The sequence below is a fragment of the Hyla sarda genome, chromosome 4 (assembly GCF_029499605.1).
Source record: "Hyla sarda isolate aHylSar1 chromosome 4, aHylSar1.hap1, whole genome shotgun sequence".
NCBI classification, from domain to species: domain Eukaryota; kingdom Metazoa; phylum Chordata; class Amphibia; order Anura; family Hylidae; genus Hyla; species Hyla sarda.
In genome coordinates, this window is record NC_079192.1 from 372,996,626 (window position 1) to 373,020,302 (window position 23,677).

The 23,677-nt window shown below is 46.0% G+C and overlaps 1 protein-coding gene and 1 long non-coding RNA gene across 3 annotated transcripts in view; one reads left to right on the forward strand and one right to left on the reverse strand.

Moving 5' to 3' along the window:
* LARP1 (La ribonucleoprotein 1, translational regulator) overlaps window positions 1-9,094 on the reverse strand; it is a 79,127-nt gene extending 70,033 nt beyond the window's left edge. Inside the window, exon 1 of the mRNA XM_056516818.1 lies at window positions 8,687-9,094. Coding sequence (XP_056372793.1) covers window positions 8,687-8,921 — 235 coding nt within the window. The 5' untranslated portion in view covers window positions 8,922-9,094. The remainder of the gene's footprint in view (window positions 1-8,686) is intronic.
* The window catches only part of LOC130267294 (uncharacterized), a 127,080-nt gene that overhangs the window by 82,811 nt on the left and 20,592 nt on the right, over window positions 1-23,677 (forward strand). The window contains exons 1-2 of one of the 2 annotated variants that reach the window (XR_008843130.1): window positions 9,029-9,153; window positions 21,174-21,254. This is a non-coding gene — a long non-coding RNA (uncharacterized LOC130267294). Of the gene's footprint in view, window positions 1-9,028; window positions 9,154-21,173; window positions 21,255-23,677 lie in introns of those variants that run through there. The other variant, XR_008843131.1, reaches the window with a different exon arrangement.

A 23,677-nucleotide genomic window follows, 5' to 3' on the forward strand; every position in this document is an offset into this window, starting at 1 on the left:
GAATCGAATTTACTGTAAGTTCGCTCATCTCTAATGAGCATGTAGCTAAATAAGTTTTTTTTACTGAAAATCTGCAGCAGCAATACCCAGTGTTGATTTAAAGGGGTACTCCACTGCTCAGCGTTTGGAACAGTTGGAGCTCGTGATGAAATAGCCCCCCCCCCCCCCTTTCATGATGTCACATCACGCCCCCTCAATGCAAGTCTATGGGAGGGGGCGTGATAGATGACACGCCCCCTCCCATAGACTTGCATTGAGGGGGCGGGGCTATGACATCACAAGCTCCCGACTCCAGCGTTCGGAACAGTTTGTTCCAAACGCTGAGCAGCTGAGTACCCCTCTAACCCCAGAAATAATGTGGCTATTGATTTGCAAAAGTTTGCAACATTTATGACCCATGTGAAAAAAAACATTAAGGATCCGTTCACACGTACAGTATACAGTGCAGATTTGATGCGCGGGATTTGTTACTGCCGATTAGAAGCTGTGCTCAGTCATTTAGTTTACATGAAATTTGCGCAGAATACTGTACGTGTGAATAGACCCTAAAGGGTAATAAATAAGGTTATCAGATCTTTCCACTTTTATATAGGCCAATTACCAGCTGAATTAATGTTCCCAATAGTTGACCAATGTAAGGCTGCATTCACACCATGATTGCAGCCAACGGTTGCCGGATCCGCTGGGGGAGGGGAGAACCGGGCACTCCCGTACTCCAGCTGGACCGGCGCTAAAATCCAGTTTTAGGTCCCGTCACAAAACCGGATACGGGGCAGAAATGAGCCAACCGGAGTCACCGTTTGACTCCGGTCAGCTCATTAAAGTGAATGGATTTCAGCGCCGGTCCGTTGTGGTATGGAAGCTCCCGGTTTTCCCCTCCCCCAGCCTGATCCACCAACTGTAGGCTGCAATCGTGGTGAGAATGCAGCCTAAGGCTGTGTTTACATGTTCAGGTTCTTAATTGAAATTATTGAATGCAAAGCCAGGAACAGATCATGAATAGAGGACACTTTTTCCCCCCAAAATTCATTCCTGGCATTGTATTTAGTTACTGCAATTAAAAAGGAGGGTGTGAACACCATCTTAAAGGAAAACGGTCACCCGTACTATAACCAGATACACCGGATTATAGTACAGGTGAACAGGAGACTGATGCGGGGTCTCAGACTGCTATACCTACCTGCAGTCCAGAGCCTCGATCCTCCAAAAGGTCCCCCCCCCCCCTTTCAGCGCTGACTTGCGCTCTGGAGGTGGGCCTGCTGGCTCGATAAATAAATTCATGAGCGTTGGTCATGTGAGGGCTCGTGCCTACTGAGCGCTCACGAGACAAATACTTATGAATATTTAAATCCAGCCGGCGGGCCCACCTCCAGAGCGCAAGTCAGCGCTGAAAGGGGGGACCTTTGGAGGATCGGGGTTCCGGACTGCAGGTAGGTATAGCAGTCCGAGACCCCGCATCAGTCTCCTGTTCTCCCGTACTATAACTCTGTGTATTGGATTATAGTGCGGGTGACCATTTTAGCAAAACGTTCACCAACTCAAGATGATTATTTTAGTCCTGCATTACAATCTAAGGCCTGGTTTACACAAATGTGCGGGACGTCCACCAAGAAAACAGGGACAGATATTGCCCACATTTGCCCAATCCGCCGGGCGCTAGGACCGCTCGGAAATGTGCCGTCTCAGACAGCAACGCATTTCTAAGTGGAATCCGCAGAAAGAATAGACAAGACAAGATGCCAGAATATGGATTTCCACGGAAATTCAACCGAATGTCCATGCAGAATATTCCGTCGGAATTCCGCCGTGTGAACATACCCTAACGGTAGAGTCACACAACGTACATCCGTAGCGAGTAGCCCGCAGCTGAAATTCTACTTGACATAATCCGCCTGAAGATTATTCGCAGTGGAAATTCTGCAAGTGGAATATCAGCTGTAGGAAACCTGCTGCAGATCTGCTACGTGTGACCCTACCCATGGTCCGCCGTGCGTTACCGTGTGTGAACACCGACGTGTAAAAGGCTCCTTAAACTAATGCAGATTTGCTAGTTTGATGCATTTAGCGCACACTTTATTAACACAGGAATATTTTTTTTTTGTGGTAACTGCTGACTACAGGCGCAATTTTACCGCTATTTATCCCAAAATTGTGATTTTAAAAAAATGCAGTTTCACAGTGAATAGCGCAATCTTATTGCAATTATGAAAAATCTCTAACATTTCACTGAAACTTCAGTAAATAGTGGTAAAATTGCGGCGGTAATAACCCCTTAAGGATGCAGCGTTTTTCTGTTTTTGCACTTTCGTTTTTTCCTCCTTACCTTTTAAAAATCATAACCCTTTCAATTTTGCACCTAAAATTCCATATGATTGCTTATTTTTTGCACCACAAATTCTACTTTGTAATGACATCAGTCATTTAATCCAAAAATCTATGCTGAAATGGGGGAAAAAAATCCTTGTGCGACAAAATTGAAGAAAAAACACCATTTTGTAACGTTTAGGGGCTTCAGTTTCTACGCCGTACATTTTTCGGTAAAAATGACACCTTATCTTTATTCTGTAGGTCCATACAATTAAAATGATACCCTACTTATATAGGTTTGATTTTGTCTGACTTTTGGAAAAAATCATAACTACATGCAGGAAAATTAATACATTTAAAATTGTCATCTTCTGACCCCTATAACTATTTTTTATTGTTCCGCGTACGGGGTGGTATGAGGGCTAATTTTTTGCGCCGTGATCTGAAATTTTTATTGGTACCATTTTTGTTTTGATCTGCCTTTTTGGTCGCTTTTTATTCCTTTTTTTTATGGTATGAAAAGTGACCAAAAAGACGCTATTTTGGAGTTTGGAATTTCTTTTGTGCGTACGCCATTGACCGCACGGTTTAATTTATTATATATTTTTATGGTTCGGACATTTAATCACGTGGCGATGCCACATATGTTTATTTTTATTATGGTTATATATTTTTTATATGAAATTTGGGAAAAGGGGGGTGATTTAAACGTTAGGGTCAATGTGTGTGTTTTTAAACTTTTTTTATTTTTTATTTTTTACACTTTTAGTCCCCTTAGGGGACTTTTAGGAGGAATCATTTCATTCCTCATACAGATCAATGGGATTACATACAATCCCATTGACCTGTGTGCTCTGCGCTCGATTGATAGCCAGGCTGTATCATTCTGAGCCGACCCAGTAGGAGCCCTCAGGCTACCTCAGTAGTAGGTATTCCCCCCCCTATATGGGGGCGATCCACCCCACTGAACCACCAGGGACTGGATACATGCACCTTTAGACGCCGTTGTGAACTTTGACAGCGGCGATCTAAAGGGTTAATAGCGTCCTACCCCGTTAATGGCCATTGGACGAGAATAGACGTCCATGGTCGTTATCAGGTTAAATGTCTTGTGTGAACACTTAGGGGAAGATTTATCAAAACCTGTCCAGAGGAAAAGTTGCCCAGTCGCCCAGAGCAACCAATCAGATCGCTTCTTTCATTTTTAACAAGACCTCTGCAAAATGAAAGAAGCGATCTGATTGGTAGCTATGGGAAACTTTGCCTTTGCACAGGTTGCATATTTTGCGCCGCTGATTTTGCTACCCAATAACTTCAATGGGCAGCAACATCAGCTGCAGAAAATATGCAGCAGATCCTGTACATGTGAACATACCCTAATTCAGTATTTTCCAAACAGTATTTCTCCAGCTGTTGTAAAACTACAACTCCCAGCATGCCCGGACAGCCAAAGGCTGTCCGGGCATGCTGGGAGCTATAGTTTTGCAGCAGCTCGAGACACTGTTTGAAAAATACTGTTCTTATTGTTTCAATCATTTTTCCTCTGACGATAACTGGAGGGATTGCAGTCTCCTTTAATCAGATTAGCCGATCATTGCAAATCCATTAACTAATAAGAGGGGGGGACCCCTTTATGCCACCAATGACCAGTGAGTGAAGAAAAATTATTTTTTTTAAATGACAGCAGTTTTTTTATTAGCCAAAATGTATCTTTTTAGGCAAAAAAAATAAAATAAATTACATTAGCCAAAAAAAAAAAAAAAAATACCCAGTCCTAAATTTTCAATGGCCAACTAAAGAAAATGACAGATCAAGATTCTGGGGCTCCGTACGTCTGCTCGGTAGTCTCAAAAGCTCGCAATTTATCTTCTTAAAGTGGGAAAGTGGAATTTTTTTTTTCTAATCAATTGGTGCCAGAAAGTTAACAGATTTGTAAATTACTTGTATTAAAAAAATCTTTATCCTTCCAGTACATTTTAGCAGCTGTATACTGCAGAGGAAATTCTTTTCTTTTTGAATTTCTTTTTTTTGTCTTGTCCACAGTGCTCTCTGCTGACACCTGATGCCCGTATCAGGAACTGTCCAGAGCAGGAGAAAATCCTCATAGCAAAACTATGCTGCTCTGGACAGTTCCTGACACGGACAGAGGTGTCAGCAGAGAGCACTGTGGACAAGACAAAAAAAATTCAAAGAGAAAAGAATTTCCTCTGTAGCATACAGAAAAAAAAAATCTTAATCCTTCCTGTACTTATTAGCTGCTGAATACTACAGTGGAAATTATTTTCCGTTTGAAACACAGAGCTCTCTGCTGACATCATGAGCACAGTGTTCAATGCTGACATCTCTGTCCATTTTAGGAACTGTCCAGAGTAAAATGAAATCCCCATAGCAAACATATGCTGTTCTGGACAGTTCCTGAAATGGACAGAGATGTCAGCAGAGAGCACTGTGGTCATGATGTCAGCAGAGAGCTCTGTGTTTCAAAAAGAAAAGAATTTCAGCTGTAGTACTCAGCAGCTAATAAGTACAGGAAGGATTAAGATTTTTTAATAGAAGTAATTTACAAATCTGTAACTTTCTGGAAACAGTTGATTTAAAAAAAGAAAAAAAAGTTTTTCACCGGAGTACCCCTTTAAAGGGGTACTCCGCCCCTAGACATCTTCTCCCCACCATCATTACTGCACAGAGCGAGTTCGCTCTGTGCGTAATGACGGGCGATACAGGGGCCGGAGCAGCGTGACGTCATGGCTCCGCCCCTCATGACATCACGGCCCGTCCCCTTAATGCAAGTCTATGGCAGGGGGCGTGACGACCGCCACGCCCCCTCCCATAGACTTGTATTGACGGGGCGGGCCGTGACATCACAAGGGGCCGAGCTGTGACGTAACGATGCTCCGGCCCCTGTATCGCCCGTCATTACGCACAGAGCGATCTCGCTCTGCGCAGTAATGATAGCGGGGTGCTGCAGCAGCGATCCCCGGGGTCCCCAGACACGGGACCCCGGCGATCTGACATCTTATCCCCTATCCTTTGGATCCATGTCAGATTCCGCTTCTGAGTGTCCACTGAGCAGAAGAATCCCGAGAGATCTACGGGATCCTGCCACAAGCAGATTCCACTCCGAATTCATTTCCCCCAAATACCATAAAGCTGTAAATAAGAGTGGGACGAGATTATTTCCCCCCCCCCCCCCCCCACTGATTTTATCTAGAGGGACATCCGATCCTATAACCACTGCTTGGGCTGCACTGCGGACATGTTACTGAGGCCTAGTGACCACATCAGTGACCCCCTGGCAGGTGCAGCACTACAACTCCCAGCATTCAGTGACTGCTGAACCTCTCTGGCTGTTGCAAATCTACAATTCTCAGCATGCCTTGAAAGCCATACTTCAGACATTTGTAAAACTACAAGTCCCAGCATGCCAAGTAGGGCTGGGCGGCAAACCGGTTCATACCGAAATTGTTGTGCTGCACTATATGAATTTTAACCCATACCGCAATGTCGGTTTGGCCCCTCCCCCTCGGGAATGTATTATCAGCCCAGCGCTGCGCTGTCCCCACATGGGGAAACTAATCATATGTGACCCGCAAGCGCTGTTCTGCCCACCCCCCGCATTATTAGCCCAGCGCTGCGCTGTCCCCATCGGGGTACTACTCACATATGTCACCCGCAAGCGCTGCTCTCCTCGTCCTCCTGTTTGTTGCGGCCGCCGGGGATGACACTATACCAGTGGTCTTCAACCTCCAGATGTTGTAAAACTACAGCTCCCAACATGCCCGGACAGCCGTTGGCTGTCCGGGCATGCTGGCAGTTGTAGTTTTGCAACATCTGGAGGTCCGCAGGTTGAAGACCACTGCTCTATACTGTATCCCTATGCCCGGGCGGCAAAAGGTAAACAAAATAAACTTTAACTCACCTTCCCCGTCGGTCCGGACCAGCTTCCTAGGGAATGGAACGTCGGACAGCCGTCAGCCTATCACTGGCCGCAGCGATGTTCCGCCTCGGCCGGTGATAGGTTGAGTGCACTGTCATGTAAGAAGCCGGCATCTTACATGACAGTGCACTCAACCTATCACCGGCCGAGGCAGAACACCGCTGCGGCCAGTGATAGGCTGACGGCTGTCCGACGTTCACGTCCCCAGGAAGAGCGTAAGGCCGACGTCGGAACATGAGTTAAAGTTTATTTTGTTTACCTTTTGCCGCCCGGGCATAGGGATACAGTATAGAGCAGTGGTCTTCAACCTGCGGACCTGTAGATGTTGCAAAACTACAACTGCCAGCATGCCCGGACAGCCAACGGCTGTCCGGGCATGTTGGGAGCTGTAGTTTTACAACATCTAGAGGTTGAAGACCACTGGTATAGTGTGTCAGCGCCGGCGGCCGCAACAAACAGGAGGACGAGGAGAGCAGCGCTTGCAGGTGATGCGAGTAGTACCCCGGTGGAGACAGCGCAGCGTTGGGCTAACAATTTTTTTTTTGGGGGGGGGGGGGGGGGGGTCGGAATACCGTTATATACCGTGGAACTGCCATAAGTTACAAAAATACCGCAATACACATATTTGGCCATACCACCTAGCCCTAATGCCTAGACGGCCAACACCTCTGGCTGTTGCAAAACTACAGCTCCCAGCATGCCTTCACAGCCTTACTTCTCTGGTTGTTGCAAAACTACAACTCCCAATATACTTAGTCAGACAACTCCCAGCATGCCCCAACAGTCAAATCTCTGTGGTTGTTTCAAAGCCACAATTCCCAACATGTCATAAGCCAAACCTCTCCGGCTGTTGCAAAACTACAACTCCCAGCATGCCTAGATTGCCAACCTCTTTGGCTGTTGAGAAACTACAACTCCCAGCATGCTGACAGCCAAACCTCTCCAGCTGTTGCAAAACTACGTCTTCCAGTATGCCTTGACAGCCTTAATTCTCTGGTTGTTTCAAAACTACAACTCCCACTATACTTAGTCAGCCAACTTCTCCGGCTGTTAAACAACTACAACTCCCAGCATTCCCCAACATGTCATAAGCCAAACCTCTCTGGCTGTTGCAAAACTACAACTCCCAGCATGCCTAGACTTCATACCTCTTTGGCTGTTGTGAAACTACAACTCCCAGCATGCTGACAGCCAAAGCTTTTTAGCTGTTACACGTCAAGGCATGCTGAGAGTTGTAGTTTTGCAACAGCCAGAGAATCCCAGGCTGTGGGATCACTTGACTACACACGGGTCCATAAGTGGAGCCGGGCCGGGAAGAGAAGAACCAGAACTTTCCTTATTCCAGTTTAACTCTATGGCTGCTGTTGAGCCCATAGCAGTCTGTAGACTTGGCACATGGAGATGAACAAGGAGGTGCCAAAACTGCTTGGCACATGTGCACTCCTCCCAGCACTTCTTACCCCCTGCCCTCGTGGAGCGGAGATTTATGGCCACTGATCGCCACTTATAGGCTGGGAGCTATTTATATCCTTACACTGCAGCCTGGGAGTCTGCCAAGGCCCCCGCCAAACCTTATGGGCGCTGCGCGACCCCCCAAATAAGAGATCAGGGTTATGTTCTCCAACCTGGTGCACAACTACAACCCCCATCATGAAGTGACAGGTGCTGTAGTACTGCAGCAGCCAGGAGAACACAGCGTGAAGTTCCGGTCACCCACATGGCGAGCACACAGGAGGTGGGGGAGGGGAGGGAACGATCTGTCACTCCTGTAGCCGATCAGACCGTACGATAGGGAGACAAGGTAACCGGTCACACAAGGCGATCGCACGGGGGGGGGGGGGAGCGTTATATCCCGAGTGCACGGCGCACACAGGCGCTCAGGCCTAGGAGCAGCGACCCACGTTGCCTGTCTGCAGCGGAATGCTGGGTAGCAGCGGTGGGCGGGGCTAGTAGAACGTTGGACCGTGAACGTTCTAAAAAGGAACGTTGGACTCTGCACATGGAACGGTCCATTAGAAAGCGAGTGGTACGCCCCGCCGCCGGGGTTCTAACAGGGATCGGTGGGTCCCCCCTGAACTGCACCGATCAGACCCCTCCCACCTCCCGACATCACGTCATCAGCATGGCAGTGGGGACCCATCGAATGTCTGGGTGCTGGTAGAGAGCCAGCTCTATAGCCTCCTCCACCCAGGCCAGACTGCAGTGTCATCAAAGGGTGGACTGGGGAATGGACACCTCTCCTCCTCCCCCAGTGCAGTCACCGCCCCCCCTTATCACAAGCCTAGTAAGCAGGTGACCTTATGGGCACCTCAATAATCAGATGACCCCCAAAAATGAGCCGCCCCCCCAGTACAGAGATCAAAGCACCCACCGGTAACCTGCGATCACAGTGCATTGTACTCAGCATTGGCAGCCCACCCCAAGTGCAGCGATCTCACCCACCTGCGGAGATCTGCCCATTCACCGGGCCGCCGGGGCCCCCACTTGGCTTGATCCAGGGGTTCACCTTGGGCGGTGGAGCCTCCACGAACTCCCGGCGCCCCAGACCATCCTCGCCGTCCTGCCCATGCTCCAGCTTAGCTCCGTCCGATCGTCTCTCCTCCACCTCCGCGTCCGGCGGCGGCTGCTGCTGTAGGGGCGGCGGTGGCATGAGCGGAGCCTCTACCTGAGTCGCCATGTCCCTTGCCCCCCACACCACCTCCTCCCGGGCGGGGACGAGAGCGCAGACCAGCCGCGGTGTCCGCTCTGCACAGATCACGTGAGGGAGGGGACGAGGACAGCAGATCTCCAGGCGCTAGATCACACCGGGCGGAATCCCGAGGTTACCGCTGCAATATGGAAGCCAAGGAAGACCACGCGATGGGCTGTGCGGGGCCGCGCTCTGAGACACGCCGACGTGCGCGTCCTCGGTGGGTCCGGGGGGGGAGGAGGGAAGGGGGCGGGGATGCGGGCTGAGGGTCAGCTGGAGCCCCATTCATGCCTCTGAGTGCAAGGCGAACAGAGAGCAGTGCTCCCTTATGTACACACTGCAACTCCCAGCATGGCCTGTCAGCAGGCTCTTATGCATGATGGGAGTTGTAGTTTTACAGCAGCTACTGCGTTAGAATGTTCCAGGACTTTCACACTTCTAATGGGTTATTTTAAGGCAGTGGTCCCCAAACTGTGGCCCTCCAGATGTTGCAAAACTACAATTCCCAGCATGCCTGGACAGCCTACGGCTGTCCAGGCCTGCTGGGAATTGTAGTTTTGCAACATCTGGAGGGCCACAGCTTGGGGACCACTGTTTTAAGGGCTCAATATCATAAGACATGCTGGGAGTTTTAGTCTTGCAACAGCTGAAGGTCCACAGTTTAAAGGCCTATTCTCTACTGCTGTGTTTAACAACCAGGGAGCCTCCAGCTGTTGCAAAACTACAACTCCCAGCATGCCTAGACAGCCTTTGGCATGCGGGGAGTTGTAGTTTTGGAACAGCTGGAGGCACCCTGGCTGGAAAACACTACTCTACTGTAATGTTTTTGCCAAAATCTGTGCAGGCATGCTGGGATTTGTAGTTTTGTAACAGCTGGAGGCACCCTGGTTGGTAAACATTGCTCTACTGTAATGTTTTGCCAAGGGCTGTCAGGGCATGGTGGGAATTATAGTTTTGCAAAAGCTGGAGGTACCATGGAAGGGAAACCCTCCTCTACTGTAATGTTGTGCCAAAGGTTGTCTGGGCATGCTGGGAATTGTAGTTTTGCAAAAGCTGGAGGTACCATGGTAGGGAAACCCTACTCTACTGTAATGTCTGGCCAAAGGCTGTCTGGGCATGCTGGGAATTGTAGTTTTGCAACAGCTGGAGGAACCCTGGCTGGGAAACACTGCTCTGCTGTAATGTTTCTCCAAAGGCTGTCCGGACATGCTGGGAATTGTAGCTTTGCAACAGCTGGAGGCACCCTGGTTGGGGAACATTACTGTAATGTTTTGCTGTGATTGCACTGTGTCAGGGCCAAGGTAAATGAAAGGGGTCACATTGTGATCCAAAAGTGTCCATAATCCAAACGTAAAAAAAAAAAATATAACATCAATAGATAAAACAGAAGAAGAGGGGGGGGGGGGCACTTACGAGTCGAAGTCTCTTGAAAGGTGCAGACTTTGGGGGAGATTTATCAAAGGCTTTAGACTGGTTTTTCCTGTCTAAATTTGTCGCACAGAAAGTCGCAGTCTAAATATGTGCGACTTTTCTGCGACTTTTGCTGTAGAGGATTTTTAGAACATGATGCATGCAAGTCTATTTTAGACGGAAATGCATTGGAAAATGCATTGGTGCTGAATTTATCAAGTGCGACTTTTGTGCGACAAGTCACATCTGCCCAGAATACGCTGAAATGTCAGACCATGTTGGAGCAGGTCTAAATGCAGTTTAAGCTGTAGACCCTGAAGTCTGAGCACAGAATTTATCAAGGGCTGTGAGACCTTTGATAAATTAGGAGCACAATAGACAGGAGACTACCACATACGCTGGTCTATAAGCATACCCAGAATAGACTAGATTAGGAAATGTCCCCCATTGACTTTATTAAGGTGCAGTTAATAATCCATAGCGCAGGTCGCCGGGGATCGCAGCGTGGTGCAGTGAGCAGCCGCTTTCACGCCGAAGGTTGGTGCTTTGTCAGACTAGGTAGTCTGAAGAAGCACCCGCCTTTGGCGCGAAAGGGGCTGTTCACTGCACCACGCTGCGATCCCTGGCGACCTGCGCTATGGAGAGACTTTGACTCGCAAGTGCCCCCCCCCCCCCCTCGTCTTCTGTTTTATCTATTGATGTCATGCAGTCACATCTGTATGGGGTAGAGCACGGTGGAAGTTCGATAGGTGTTTGCTGATATGGGAAGTTGTTAGCACTCTGTGGACTAGTCACCTGGATTTATTTCAATAGTGCCGATCGCTGTCTTTTCTCTGCTATAAAAAAAACATATACTTACCTTCCTTACTCCTGCTACCACCGTTTTCCCGGAGCCAGTTCCGTTGCAGAGCACTTGCTTTGTTTGGGATTGGCCATTTAACCAATCATTGGCTGAGGTGGGACAACGTTGTGGCCGTTGATTGGCTGAGCAAGCAGTGCATGCACCAACCCCAAACATGGCAAGCGACTAAGGGAGAATAGATGTGGCGGGAGCGAGGAAGGGAAGTACAGTGGTCCCTCAAGTTACAATATTAATCGGTTCCAGGACGACCATTGTATGTTGAAACCATCGTATGTTGAGACCATGACTCTATGGAAACCTGGTAATTGGTTCTGAAGCCACAAAAATGTCATCCAAAAATCGGAAAAAGTGAGGATTAAAGATAAATAAGTAGATAACTAATACAAATAAAGAAAATCCTTACATATAAAAGTAAGAAAGATCTGCTGGGAGCTGTAATCACTGTCTATTTCAGTGTTTCCCAACCAGGGTGACTCCAGCGGTTGCAAAATTACAACTCCCAGCATGCCCGGACAGCCAAAGGCTGTCCGGGCATGCTGGGAGTTGTAGTTTTGCAACAGCTGGAGGCAACCTCTTTGGGAAACACTGGTCTGTGTAGAGGACGGAAGCTTCTTCAGGGTCCTGTACAGAACACGCAATGTCCTAAAAAAAAGGAAAATGGGGCCGCCCTTACCTGATGCCCAAAGGAGAAGCCAACCCTGGCACAGATAAAGAGTAGAGAACATGTAATACCTCCCTGTACTGTAGGGGGCGCTACCAGATACCAGTCAGTGCATGCACAGGGGTTTTACCAGTGAAATATCCATTCTGATTGGTCGGTTCTTCCAGCCATTGACACGTTTCGCAGATTCCAAAGCATTGTATGTTGAGTCTGGTTTCAAGTTACAATGGTCCAGAAAAGACCATTGTATGTTGAAACTATTGTATGTTGAGGCCATTGTAAGTTGAGGGATCACTGTATAAGAATCACCACATAGAAAACTACTCAGAATACCCATTTAAGTGTCATGTACCTTATTCTGGCATAAAATACACACCAAAAAATGACTCCAAATGAAAACAATAGGACATGCACATGGTTTTTAGTGCATAATAAGTACAAGAATCATAACGTGATCCAAAAGACACAGGCCCAGATTTATCAAACTTTGTGAAGGAAAAACCTGGAGTGATATTCCCATAGCAGCCAATCACAGCTCAGCTTTCACTTTACCACAGCTCGTTAGCTGAGCTGTGATTGGTTGCTGGGGAAAAATCTCTCCAGTTTTCCCTCACAAAGTTTGATAAATCTGGGCCACAGTGTCATCCTAGCTGTAGCAGCTATAATGGCCCTCATTTACTTAGGCTGCATCCACATCACGATTTCTCCATCCGACCCGAGTACACGATTTTTATAACTTAAAATCGTATGAAATCGTATATAAAGTCGGATCCATTGACCTCCATTAAAAAACACGATTTTTGTTCGGGTCTGAAATCGGGGTTGACCACGATTTCAGACCTGAACAAAAATCGTGTGAAATCGGATGCGGATCAAATCGGATGTGTGTAATGGATCCGAATTTTTAATGGAGGTCAATGAATCCGACTTTATATACGATTTCATACGATTTTAAGTTATAAAAATCGTGTACTCAGGTCGGATGGAGAAATTGGAGAAATCGTGATGTGAATGCAGCCTTAGAAAATCGGGTTGTAAGTCTATGTTGCTTTCTTACCCGACTGCTTTTTTCCCCTGATATTTATTATTATGTCGCATCCTGTTTGTCGCACGTGCGTTTTGTTGGTTTTGGTTTCCAACTCCTCTGAGCTGGCGGGAAAAAATCCACAACAATTCAACAAATTCGGGTTGGAAACCTTTATAAATACGTGGGAAAGCTCAGAAGTGTCGGGTTAAGCCCCTTTTTCGGGTTTGGGAGAATCCACATCGGGTCCGTCGGGAAAAAATGTCGCATCGTGTCGCAGACTGGCGCACCATGTCTGCGACATGGCGCAGACAAAGATGCGACAAAAAAACCCAACAAAAGAAGTCGGGTTTAGAATAGTAAATGAGGGCCAATATGTGCATGGAGCCTTGAAACCAGTCCATGGTGGGGGGTGGGGGGGGATGATTGGGGTTATCACTTGTCTTGCGCTTTACTTTCATAGCCGTCTTCACGTCATTTTTATGCATTGGTGTCGATTTTTTTTGGGTGCATTTGGTGGCTTAGCTTACACAATCTCGCCCTGCTAGAAGGGTGGTGTGGGAATCCACAAATTTGTCATACATCACACGACTGATGCGTTTATTATTGGCATAAGGGACAAAGTGGTAGCTAAAAAAGTGGAGTAAATGTGCAAATGAGAAATTCCCAACATAGAGTCAATATTATGGCACAATGCAGGCTCAGAAAGAGCACAGCACAGCACCAGCAGTAGGGCCGGTTCTCTGTGTGAGATGGGGCTGCCCCTTTAATGCGGTTATTTCATATGGAAGCTGGCACAATGATCAGCCGATTGTCACAGGCCTGGCTTCTCTAACCCTCCGGCATCAGCTGCTATCACCAGAAGCCTCATCTTGTCAAACCTTTATACTGCTATGGCCAGTCATGTAATGTAGGTCACAAAGGTGGTCCCTCCAGTCGAGTGTCTCAATTATATCAAGTTTAGACAATACCTCGTAAGTTTTCATGTTCATATATTATACCTACTTTGATATGTGATCCCTATGAGCTTAGTGTTGTCAAAGGTGTCTGGCAATGGCCTACCCCCCCTCACCCTACTGAAATAAGCATGCACGTCTGTAGGGAGTCAGACAATATTACTATTGGCTTTACAAGCTTGTCTGCTGTATTCTGTGTACTGACAGCCTTATCCTCAGATATACTGTAAGCTCCTACCACTAGGGGGGCTGATCTATAGAAGGTGGTATACACAGTAGCCCCTAGTCAGGTCAGTGCGGTCATTCTTAGCAGGTGTGGTATTTTACCAGATTTAGTGAGTGGGATTTACAAAAATCCCATTTACAGTGATCCCTCAACTTACAATGGCCTCAACATACAATAGTTTCAACATACAATGGTCTTTTCTGGACCATTGTAACTTGAAACCAGACTCAACATACAATGCTTTGGAATCTGCGAAACGTGTCAATGGCTGGAAGAACCGACCAATCAGAATGGATATTTCCCTGGTAAAACCCCTGTGCATGCACTGACTGGTATCTGGTAGCGCCCCCTACAGTACAGGGAGGTATTACATGTTCTGTACTACTCTTTACCTGTATTACTGAAGTGCATGCACTGACTGGTGTCTGGTAGCGCCCCCTACAGTACAGGGAGGTATTACATGTTCTCTACTCTTTATCTGTGCCAGGGTTGGCTTCTCCTTTGGACACCAGGTGAGGGCGGCCCCATTTTCCTTTTTTTAGGACATTGCGTGTTCTGTACAGGACCCTGAAGAAGCTTCCGTCCTCTACACAGACCAGTGTTTCCCAAAGAGGTTGCCTCCAGTTGTTGCAAAACTACAACTCCCAGCATGCCCGGACAGCCAAAGGCTGTCCGGGCATGCTGGGAGTTGTAATTTTGCAACAGCTGGAGGCACCCTGGTTGGGAAACACTGAAATAGACAGTGATTTACAGCTCCCAGCAGATCTTTATTACTTTTATATGTAAGGATTTTCTTTATTTGTATTAGATATCTACTTATTTTTCTTTAATCCTCACTTTTTCCTATTTTTGGATGACATTTTGGTGGCTTCAGAACCAATTACCAGGTTTCCATAGAGTCATGGTCTCAACATACGATGGTTTCAACATACAATGGTCGTCCTGGATCCGATTAATATTGTAACTTGAGGGACCACTGTATATGATAAGGTTGAGAACATGTGGTTATTACCAGGTGCAGCAAATTTGTTAACACGCAAACCACTCCCAACCCAGTTTTGTGCCAGGATTGCAGTAGAGGCTGGCACAGTGGAGTGGGTGTGTCCTAGTGGGTAGAGCTTTTGGAGCACGGTATAATGACAGACAGCCGGGGTAGTCCATGAATACCAGTCCATAGAACCAGTAGCTGCAGCCTGCCATACCCTGCTGCAGCTGTGTCTATGTCTGTGAGTGCCAGTCTACAGTGCCAGTCTACAGTGCCAGTCACTGCTGCCTGCCATACTTCGCCTTAGCTGTACATTTCAGCTGTAATGTAGCTGTTCACATGACATGCAAGTCTGTTATTCCAGAGCACAAGCAGACAACAACGGCTGTTACTCTAGACATAGCAGGTGGCAGCGCCTGGTATTCTGCAGTCCCTCTCATGACTGGCATGTCTTATTCACCGAATGTAGACTGATGAAGCACAAAGTGGCAGACAGCAGCAGCATGCTCTCCAGTGACTCCACTGACGGGTGTGTCTTATTAGCGGAATTGTAGAAAGCTAAAGCACAACATAGCAGACAGCACTAGCTGGCATTTAGCTGGCAGCTAAAGCATAGTATAGCATAGTATATACAGTTCTCTGTACTCTAGAGAGGCACTCATAGATTGGCATTATCAACTAAAACATAGACAGGAGCACCTTTGGCCTAGCACTCTTTACTGGCGTTCATAGATTGACATGTAATATCCACAGATCTTTAATGCCACCCAGAGCACAGTATGGCAGACCGCAGTGTCTTGTGATCTCTAATGGCACTCACCTAGACCGCAATCTCATATCAGCTGAAATGCAGACAGCAGGTGTGTGAAGCGGGGGTAACCAGAACAGGCCGTTTTGTGCATGTGATGCACTTCCTCAAGCCTGTACCGGCTAGAGGAAGTGCATCACACGCACAAAACGGCCTGTTCCGGTTGCCCCTGCCTCACATCTCCATACCCGCCTGTACTTGCGATGCTTTTACGGATTGAATAAAGCACAAATCAGGATGGTGAGTGCCGTCTCCTAAGTCTATTTTGCTTGTCGTAAATCAAATTTATCATAAAACCCATAAGGGTTGGGTCTCAAGTAGTGTATACGCTGCATTTTTGATGCACATGGGTATTTATATGGAAGAAGTTGTGGTAGAGGGTGTGATGCAGGGCAGATGGAATTACCCTAGGGGCAGATGGAATTACCCTAGGGGCAGATGGCATTAACCCCTTGTGTTCTTGACGCCAGGGTGTGGTTTATTCTCAATACCACCCGAAGGTATACCGCTGCATCCTGGGCTAAACACGGGGCAATATTGACTCTGATGAGAAGTTACGGAACAATGTTAGCTTTACTGAGTTAGACAGGTGGAATAGTCTATACAGCTTAGCCAGGACCACGGAGGTGACCAGTGACTTCAGAGACCTTAGGGCTTGCTTGAACTTATAGTAGACTGGGACAATTTTGATGCAGGCCACGCTGACTGAAGACAGGTTGACTTTGACTGACTTGACTGAGACTGACTATACCCCGTTTGTACAACTGGGTGTTGTGGACTTGTAGACTTGTGGCTGCGTAGTTGCCTTGAGGCCTCCTCTGGACTCCAGACACACTCTTAGGACTTGACTGCACTGGACCTCAGCAAAGACTTAGACTGGAACTCAAGAGAGATAACTAGCTCGTCCCAGGGCTTATATGGGGGAGACTAGGAGGGGTCCCATAGGCCACCCTTAGGTCACATGGTCTCTGATACCTCACTGGGTTACAATCACATGACATCAGGTTAATCACATGTCAACTGTTCTTAAAGCTATAACACATTTTAGGCATAATACATTAGATAACATACATATGAATGAATACACAAGAACAGGTGTGTGTGTGTGTGGGGGGGGGGGGTTATTCGGCCAGGGGACACAGGAGGGAGGTGCCTGACAGGGCAGCAAGGGTACAGGGGTACAACTCCTGTATTTGGCCACCACATAATTATCACCCATAGATTTTGCAATACGCATTTGCATCAAATAGTATTTGCATCAAATACACAGTGTATATGCTACATGTTACCCTACCTTTATAATGTATTTTTTTCCTAAGTCCTACTGATATAGTAGTTGAACCCCGCCAGGATATATATAAGCATATCTTTTGCCATATTCCTAACCATATTTCCTGCATGTGAGGCTCAGGTACTAGTTTTGTGAGTTTTGAGTGGAGTTATAGGTTATACCTCATGTTACACAGTAGCTGTACTTCACGTTATACATTTTGCATTCAATGAGAAAACGAATCTCTCATTCCCTGAGGTGATTTATGTTATATATACACTATGAGTCATACTGTATGCACTTTCCTCTATTCTATGGTATTTGTGTAGTGAACATGAGGTAATCCTCCGTGTTAGCAGTACTACCGGTTTGCTTTTCACAGTGAGGTGTGTGTTCAGTCATGGTCAGAGCCTCTCACTCATTCCTTGCACCAGTATTTTACCCGTGTTTCCGATTAGGCAGCCTTCACATCATGTTTGGGGCATACAGAGGCGGGAGAATCTAAAAAACGGATGCTGCTTATCCCCACCAGCCCCGTGTCGTTCCCCATTTTTGTTTTTCAATCAGCTCTACAGAGCCAGCTAGTGGCTCTTGTTGGGTCATTTTTGGACCGTATACGTTTTTGTTGAAACCCTAGCACATTATAGTTTTAGTCCGGAAACAAAAACGCATACGGTCCAAAAATGACCCTCCTGGAGTCTCTAGCTGACTCTGTCTGGCTGAGGCGTGGGTTCACACCACGTTTTTGCAATACAGTTCCCATATATATTTTCAATTTGAAAACCGTACGGAACTGTATTGAAAACCGTATGCATTGGCTTTTCATTGAAAACTGTATTCCAAAAGATGCATCCGGTTGTGTCCGTTTTGCATCCTGTACAGTTTTGTCAGTTTTTTTCCCCCGTATCCAAACCCATAGCCTACCACGGTTCTTGGTCCGGGTGAAAAACCGTATTGAAACATATACTTTTTTTTTTTAACATGGGAGTCAAGTGGACCTGTACAGAACCGTATGTGCGTATGGTTCCATCCGGTTTTCACCGTACAGTTTTTGACTTTGCACAGTTTTTTTCTTGGAATTTCAATCAAACAAGGGAAACTTTATTGATAATGGAGTGAAAAGTTAAAAACTTATAATTTTTTCTCTTAAAAAGTGGATGCAACCGGACATCATTTTTCAAACCATATACGGTTTTCAGCCGTATACGGATTAAAATTTGTAACCACGTTTTGATACAGTTTAGTCAGGTTTTGAGGAATCCGTTTTTCTTTTTTTTTTTTAAATCAAAAACCTAATACGGGAACTGTATTGCAAAAACGTGGTGTGAACCCAGCCTTATTGAAATAAATGGGGTACGGGATGGGTCCGGCGGTAATACAGCAGCAGCTGGTTTTCAAATTCCCCTGTGAGTTCTCGTGTGATATGATTGCAGCCTTACTGCTTTACAGCACTTTAAAGGGCACCAGCCCCAAACGTCCTCAAGTGACCGGCTGGGGTATGAATGCGCATGAGCTTTTCAACATTATTGCACTATCCAGGGTCTTTCTGTCATTTGTGCAAATTCATGAAGTTACGTGTTTAAGATGATGAATTTTTGCGCAGCAACTGGGAAGACTCGCTGTGCTCATGATCAATCCCCCCGCCCCCCTATAGTTTTAAGATCCCTGATATTATTGGGGTTATGGCTGAGCAAATAGTTCTTTCCCACTTTAGAGACAAGAACAAAAATCACTAGCTGCCTGCGGTATACAATACAAGGGAGTCCTGAATTATCTGGCTAAGGGCTGGTTCACATCACGTTTTCTCCCATACAGGAGCGCATACGGCAGGAGAGAGCTAAAACCTCGCGCTCCCGTATGCCTTTCTATGCGCTCCCGTATGTAATTCATTTCAATGAGCCGACCGGAGTGAAACGTTCGGTCGGCTCATTTTTGTGTCGTATGCGCTTTTACAACCAGACCAAAAACCGTGGTTGACCACAGTTTTAGGTCCGGGGAAAAAGAGCATACGGCGCAAAAATGAGCCGACCGGACCGAACGTTTCACTCCGGCCGGCTCATTGAAATGAATCACATACGGGAGCGCGTAGAAAGGCATACGGGAGCGCGAGGTTTTAGCTCTCCCCTGCCGTATGCGCTCCCGTATGGGAGAAAACGTGATGGGAACCAGCCCTTAGGCTGGGTTCATATCACGTTTTTGCCATACTGTTTTCAATCCGTTTTTCTAAAGAAAACCGTATGGCAAAAAAACCCGGATGGAACAGTATGGGAAAAAGTAAACCGTATGCGTTTTTAAACCGTATACTGATTTTAAAAGTGCATACAGTTCCGTCCGTTTTATTTAAAAAAAACAAAAAACAAGTTTTTGAAAATTTTGTCCATTTTTAATGGGAGGGGTCTTGGGGGCGGACTTTAGGATCTAAATGCGCATGTGCAAAGTAAAAACCGTATACATGTGCGTTTCCCATTGACGTCCATGTTAAAAAAACATGCGGTTGCCGTACAGTTTTTAAACCGGAGACAAAACCGTGGTCAACGGTTTTGAGTACAGGAGAAAACCATATTGCAAGCAAACCGTACGCAACCGGATGCATCCGGTTTTCAATTATTTGTCTATGTATACGGTTTTCAATACAGTTCCATACGTTTTCAATAATGAAAATGTATGCATAGTTACATAGTTAGTATGGTTGAAAAAAGACATACGTCCATCAAGTCCAACCAGGGAATTGAAGGGAAGGATGTAAGGGGATAAGGGAAAGGGATGTAGTTTTATAATTCTGCATAAGCATTAATGTTATTTTGTTCCAGGAATGTATCTAACCCTGTTTTAAAGCTGTTAATTGTTCCTGCTGTGACCAGTTCCTGAGGTAGACGGTTCCATAAATTCACAGTCCTCACAGTAAAGAAGGCGTGTCGCCCCTTTAGACTAAACCTTTTCTTCTCCAGACGGAGGGAGTGCCCCCTCGTCCTTTGGGGGGGGGTTTAACCTGGAACAGTTTTTCTCCATATTTTTTGTATGGGCCATTAATATACTTATATACGTTTATCATATCCCCCCTTAAACGTCTCTTCTCAAGACTAAACAATTGTAACTCCTTTAATCGCTCCTCATAGCTAAGATGTTCCATGCCCCATATTAGTTTAATCGCGGGAAACGTACTTAAAAAACGTGTTGTGAACCCAGCCTAATTGCTAGCATCCTGAATAGGGACCACCTGCTGTCACCATTACATGATCTATTAAGGAAAAGCAAAGTGACTACCTCTTTAGCTATATCAGTGTTTCCCAACCAGGGTGCCTGCAGCTGTTGCAAAACTACAACTCCCAGCATGCCCGGACAGCCTTCGGCTGTCCGGGCATGCTGGGAGTTGTAGTTTTGCAACAGCTGGAGGCACCCCGGTTGGAAAACAGTGAGCTATATGATAGTTCACAAAAAGTTACATGTGAAGTAAGCTAGTGGTCACCCCCTCTATAGGATGAAAACTTCTAAATGACCCACATCAAACAGTTGGGCGGGTGGGTCACCCAGTCACCCTCGCTGGTTGTTGCATTGCAATGTATCTAGAGCATCCCAATAGCACACAGTCAGCAACTGGTCAGCGAATCAGAGTTAAAAAAAAAGACTCGACTATCAAGGAAAATGCAATGCCAGCATCAGACCCCAGGCGGCTATTGTACAAGCAATGTACAGGGAACACAGGGATGGGATTAAAGGATCTATGTGACCATAGCATGCCTGCACAGCATGGGGACGACCAGGCCAGTGCTTCCAGAGGGGAGGGGGTGCGGATCTGTGATTACAAATCCCTTCATGTCCCCTATTACATAGTTTTGCTATAAACTGTAAACAGCTTCCTCCCCCCACACTTTGACCTATATTACGTTGCGTTAAAACCTATAAATATCATATAAGCACTGGACGCAGCTGGACTTTTGTTCTTTAAGCCCCTATGTATTGGTAGTGGTGCATTTTAAAGCATTATTATTTCTTAAAGGGATAGTCCTCTATGAACAAACCTTTTTTTTTTTTTATCAGGAGAATCCTGCTATCCGGATCCTTAGTTGGTGAACCTGTCAGCAATTGATCAATTCCCCTACAGCGACACCACAGGAGAAAGTAAGCATTACACTGCGACCATCACAATTAAAGGGGTTATCCAGGAAAAAAACCTTTTTTTTATATATCAACTGGCTCCAGAAAGTTAAACAGATTTGTAAATGACTTCTATTAAAAAATCTTAATCCTTTCAGTACTTATGAGCTTCTGAAGTTAAGGTTGTTCTTTTCTGTCTAAGTGCTCTCTGATGACACCTGTCTCGGGAACCGCCCAGTTTAGAAGCAGATCCCCATAGCAAACCTCTTCTAAACTGGGCGGTTCCCGAGACACATGTCATCAGAGAGCACTTAGGCAGAAAAGAACAACCTTAAGTTCAGAAGCTCATAAGTGCTGAAAGGATTAAGATTTTTTAATAGAAGTAATTTACAAATCTATTTAACTTTCTGGAGCCAGTTGATATATAAAAAAAGTTTTTTTCCTGGATAACCCCTTTAAGTGATGTTGTCAGAACTGCTGAATTCCATGGAATCAATATGAAAATGGTTTGATTGGTTCGTTACTTTATATTAATTTATGTACATTTCAAAGACAACTCCTTTTTAAAAGCCGCCGGGGCAAGTACCCAGACATTTGCCATGCAGCAGCCACTGCTATTCACACGTACAGTATCCTGTGCAGATTTGATGAGCAGGATTTGAAGCTGTGTTCTGTCATTTAGTTTACATTGGAATCTGCAGCATAAAATCCTGTGCATCAAATCTGCGCAAAATACTGTACGTGTACATACACCATAAGGGTGAATTCGCACCATGATTTAGCAATATGGTTTCTGGATCCGGCAGGGAAATTTAAAAAACGTCCCCTGCTGTATCCCTGCCAGATTAGTGCCACATCCCATTCATTTGAATGAGCCGAATGGAGTCAGATGGTTTCAATTTCCCCGCCGGATCCAGCAACCATATTGCTAAATCGTGGTGTGAATTCATCCGGCGATTGTATTGCTTAATCCTAGTGTGAATGTAGCCTTACCTGACAGACATTGAGATGCCGTCATGCCGATTTTCATTCTGGTCCATAGAGTGAAGTCCTGAGCAGGAGGCCCTGATTTATGACCTCTACTTGCCCTATTAGGGCACAGATGTGGCTTTTTATTATGAGACAAGCGCTATAAAGGGGTGTTATGGGACTTTTATATTAATGGCCTCTCCTTAGGATAGGGCATAAATTTTAGTCTGAGTCAAGGGGCCGCAGCCCTAATGCAAGCGACACTTCCTACCTGGAACAGCTCTGAAAACTGTACCTGGTATTGCAGCTGGAGTGAATGGGATAAACTGCAGTACCAGGTTCATGCACTGCTGAATGTATGGAGATGTGCTTGGCTTCCGTGTTCACGCCCGCCCCCTTGTGATTACATGGCCTGCCTCCTCAATGAAAGTCTATGGGAAGGGGGCGCGACGGCTGTCGCGCCCCCTTCCCATAGACTTTCATTGAGGGGGCGAGACGTGATGTCACATGACAGGGCGTGACATCACAAGGGGGCGGGCGTGAACACGGAAGCCCGCACACAGTGTTTGGAATACAATGTTCCGGACACTGCGTAGCGGAGTAACTGTTTAATAGCTAATCGGTGGAGGTCACAGTAATCTGACCATCTTGAATCTGATATACATGGCCTATCCCAAGGATCGATCATAGATATAAACATCTGTCATTTGAAAAAAAAACTTTTGGCATGTGGTAGAGATGTGTCAAAATTGTTGATAGGTCAAGCTCTGAGCGTTTAGACTGTGACCAATAGCTAGAACTTGCTTGGAGAAGACCATGCTAAGGCTAAGTTTCGACTTGTTTTTTTTGTGGCCCTAAAAAACACAAGAAGAAAAGGCCAGAAAAAACACCACAGCATATTCCTGTGTTTGGCGTTTTATTTTTCTTGCGTTTGTGTTTTTTCTGGTGTTTTTTGTCTTTGAGTGGAAAATGATTTTTTGGCGCCTTTGATGTTTTTTCAAAATTTGTTGAGTACCAAGAAAAAAAAAAGATGCAGTAGTGATGGAAAAAATTTATTTAACGAAATGCATATTTTTTATAACGAAATTATAATAAATTTTTAAACAGGGATCAATTTATATGGGTGGGCAGGGCACTAAAAATGTAGCCGACAATAATAAAAATGTAATGTGTGTGTTTTTCACTTTTTTGTAACTTTTTTTTTTTTAGGTAGTACTACTACTCCCTGCATAGAACACACTGTTCCATGATGGGAGTAGTAGTTCCTGTACTTATAGACAGATTGCCCCGGGTGTCACTCCTGACACCTTATGCGATCGTCCATAATATAGCAGAGATGCGGAGCAGCTCTATACAGCGCTTGCATCTCTGCACCATACTCCGGGCCAGACAGTGATCTGAATAGAAATTCACATCACTCATTCATATTTTCCGCCCAGAGTGGGGATTGGCCGGATGGTGGCAGCCAATCACAGCTC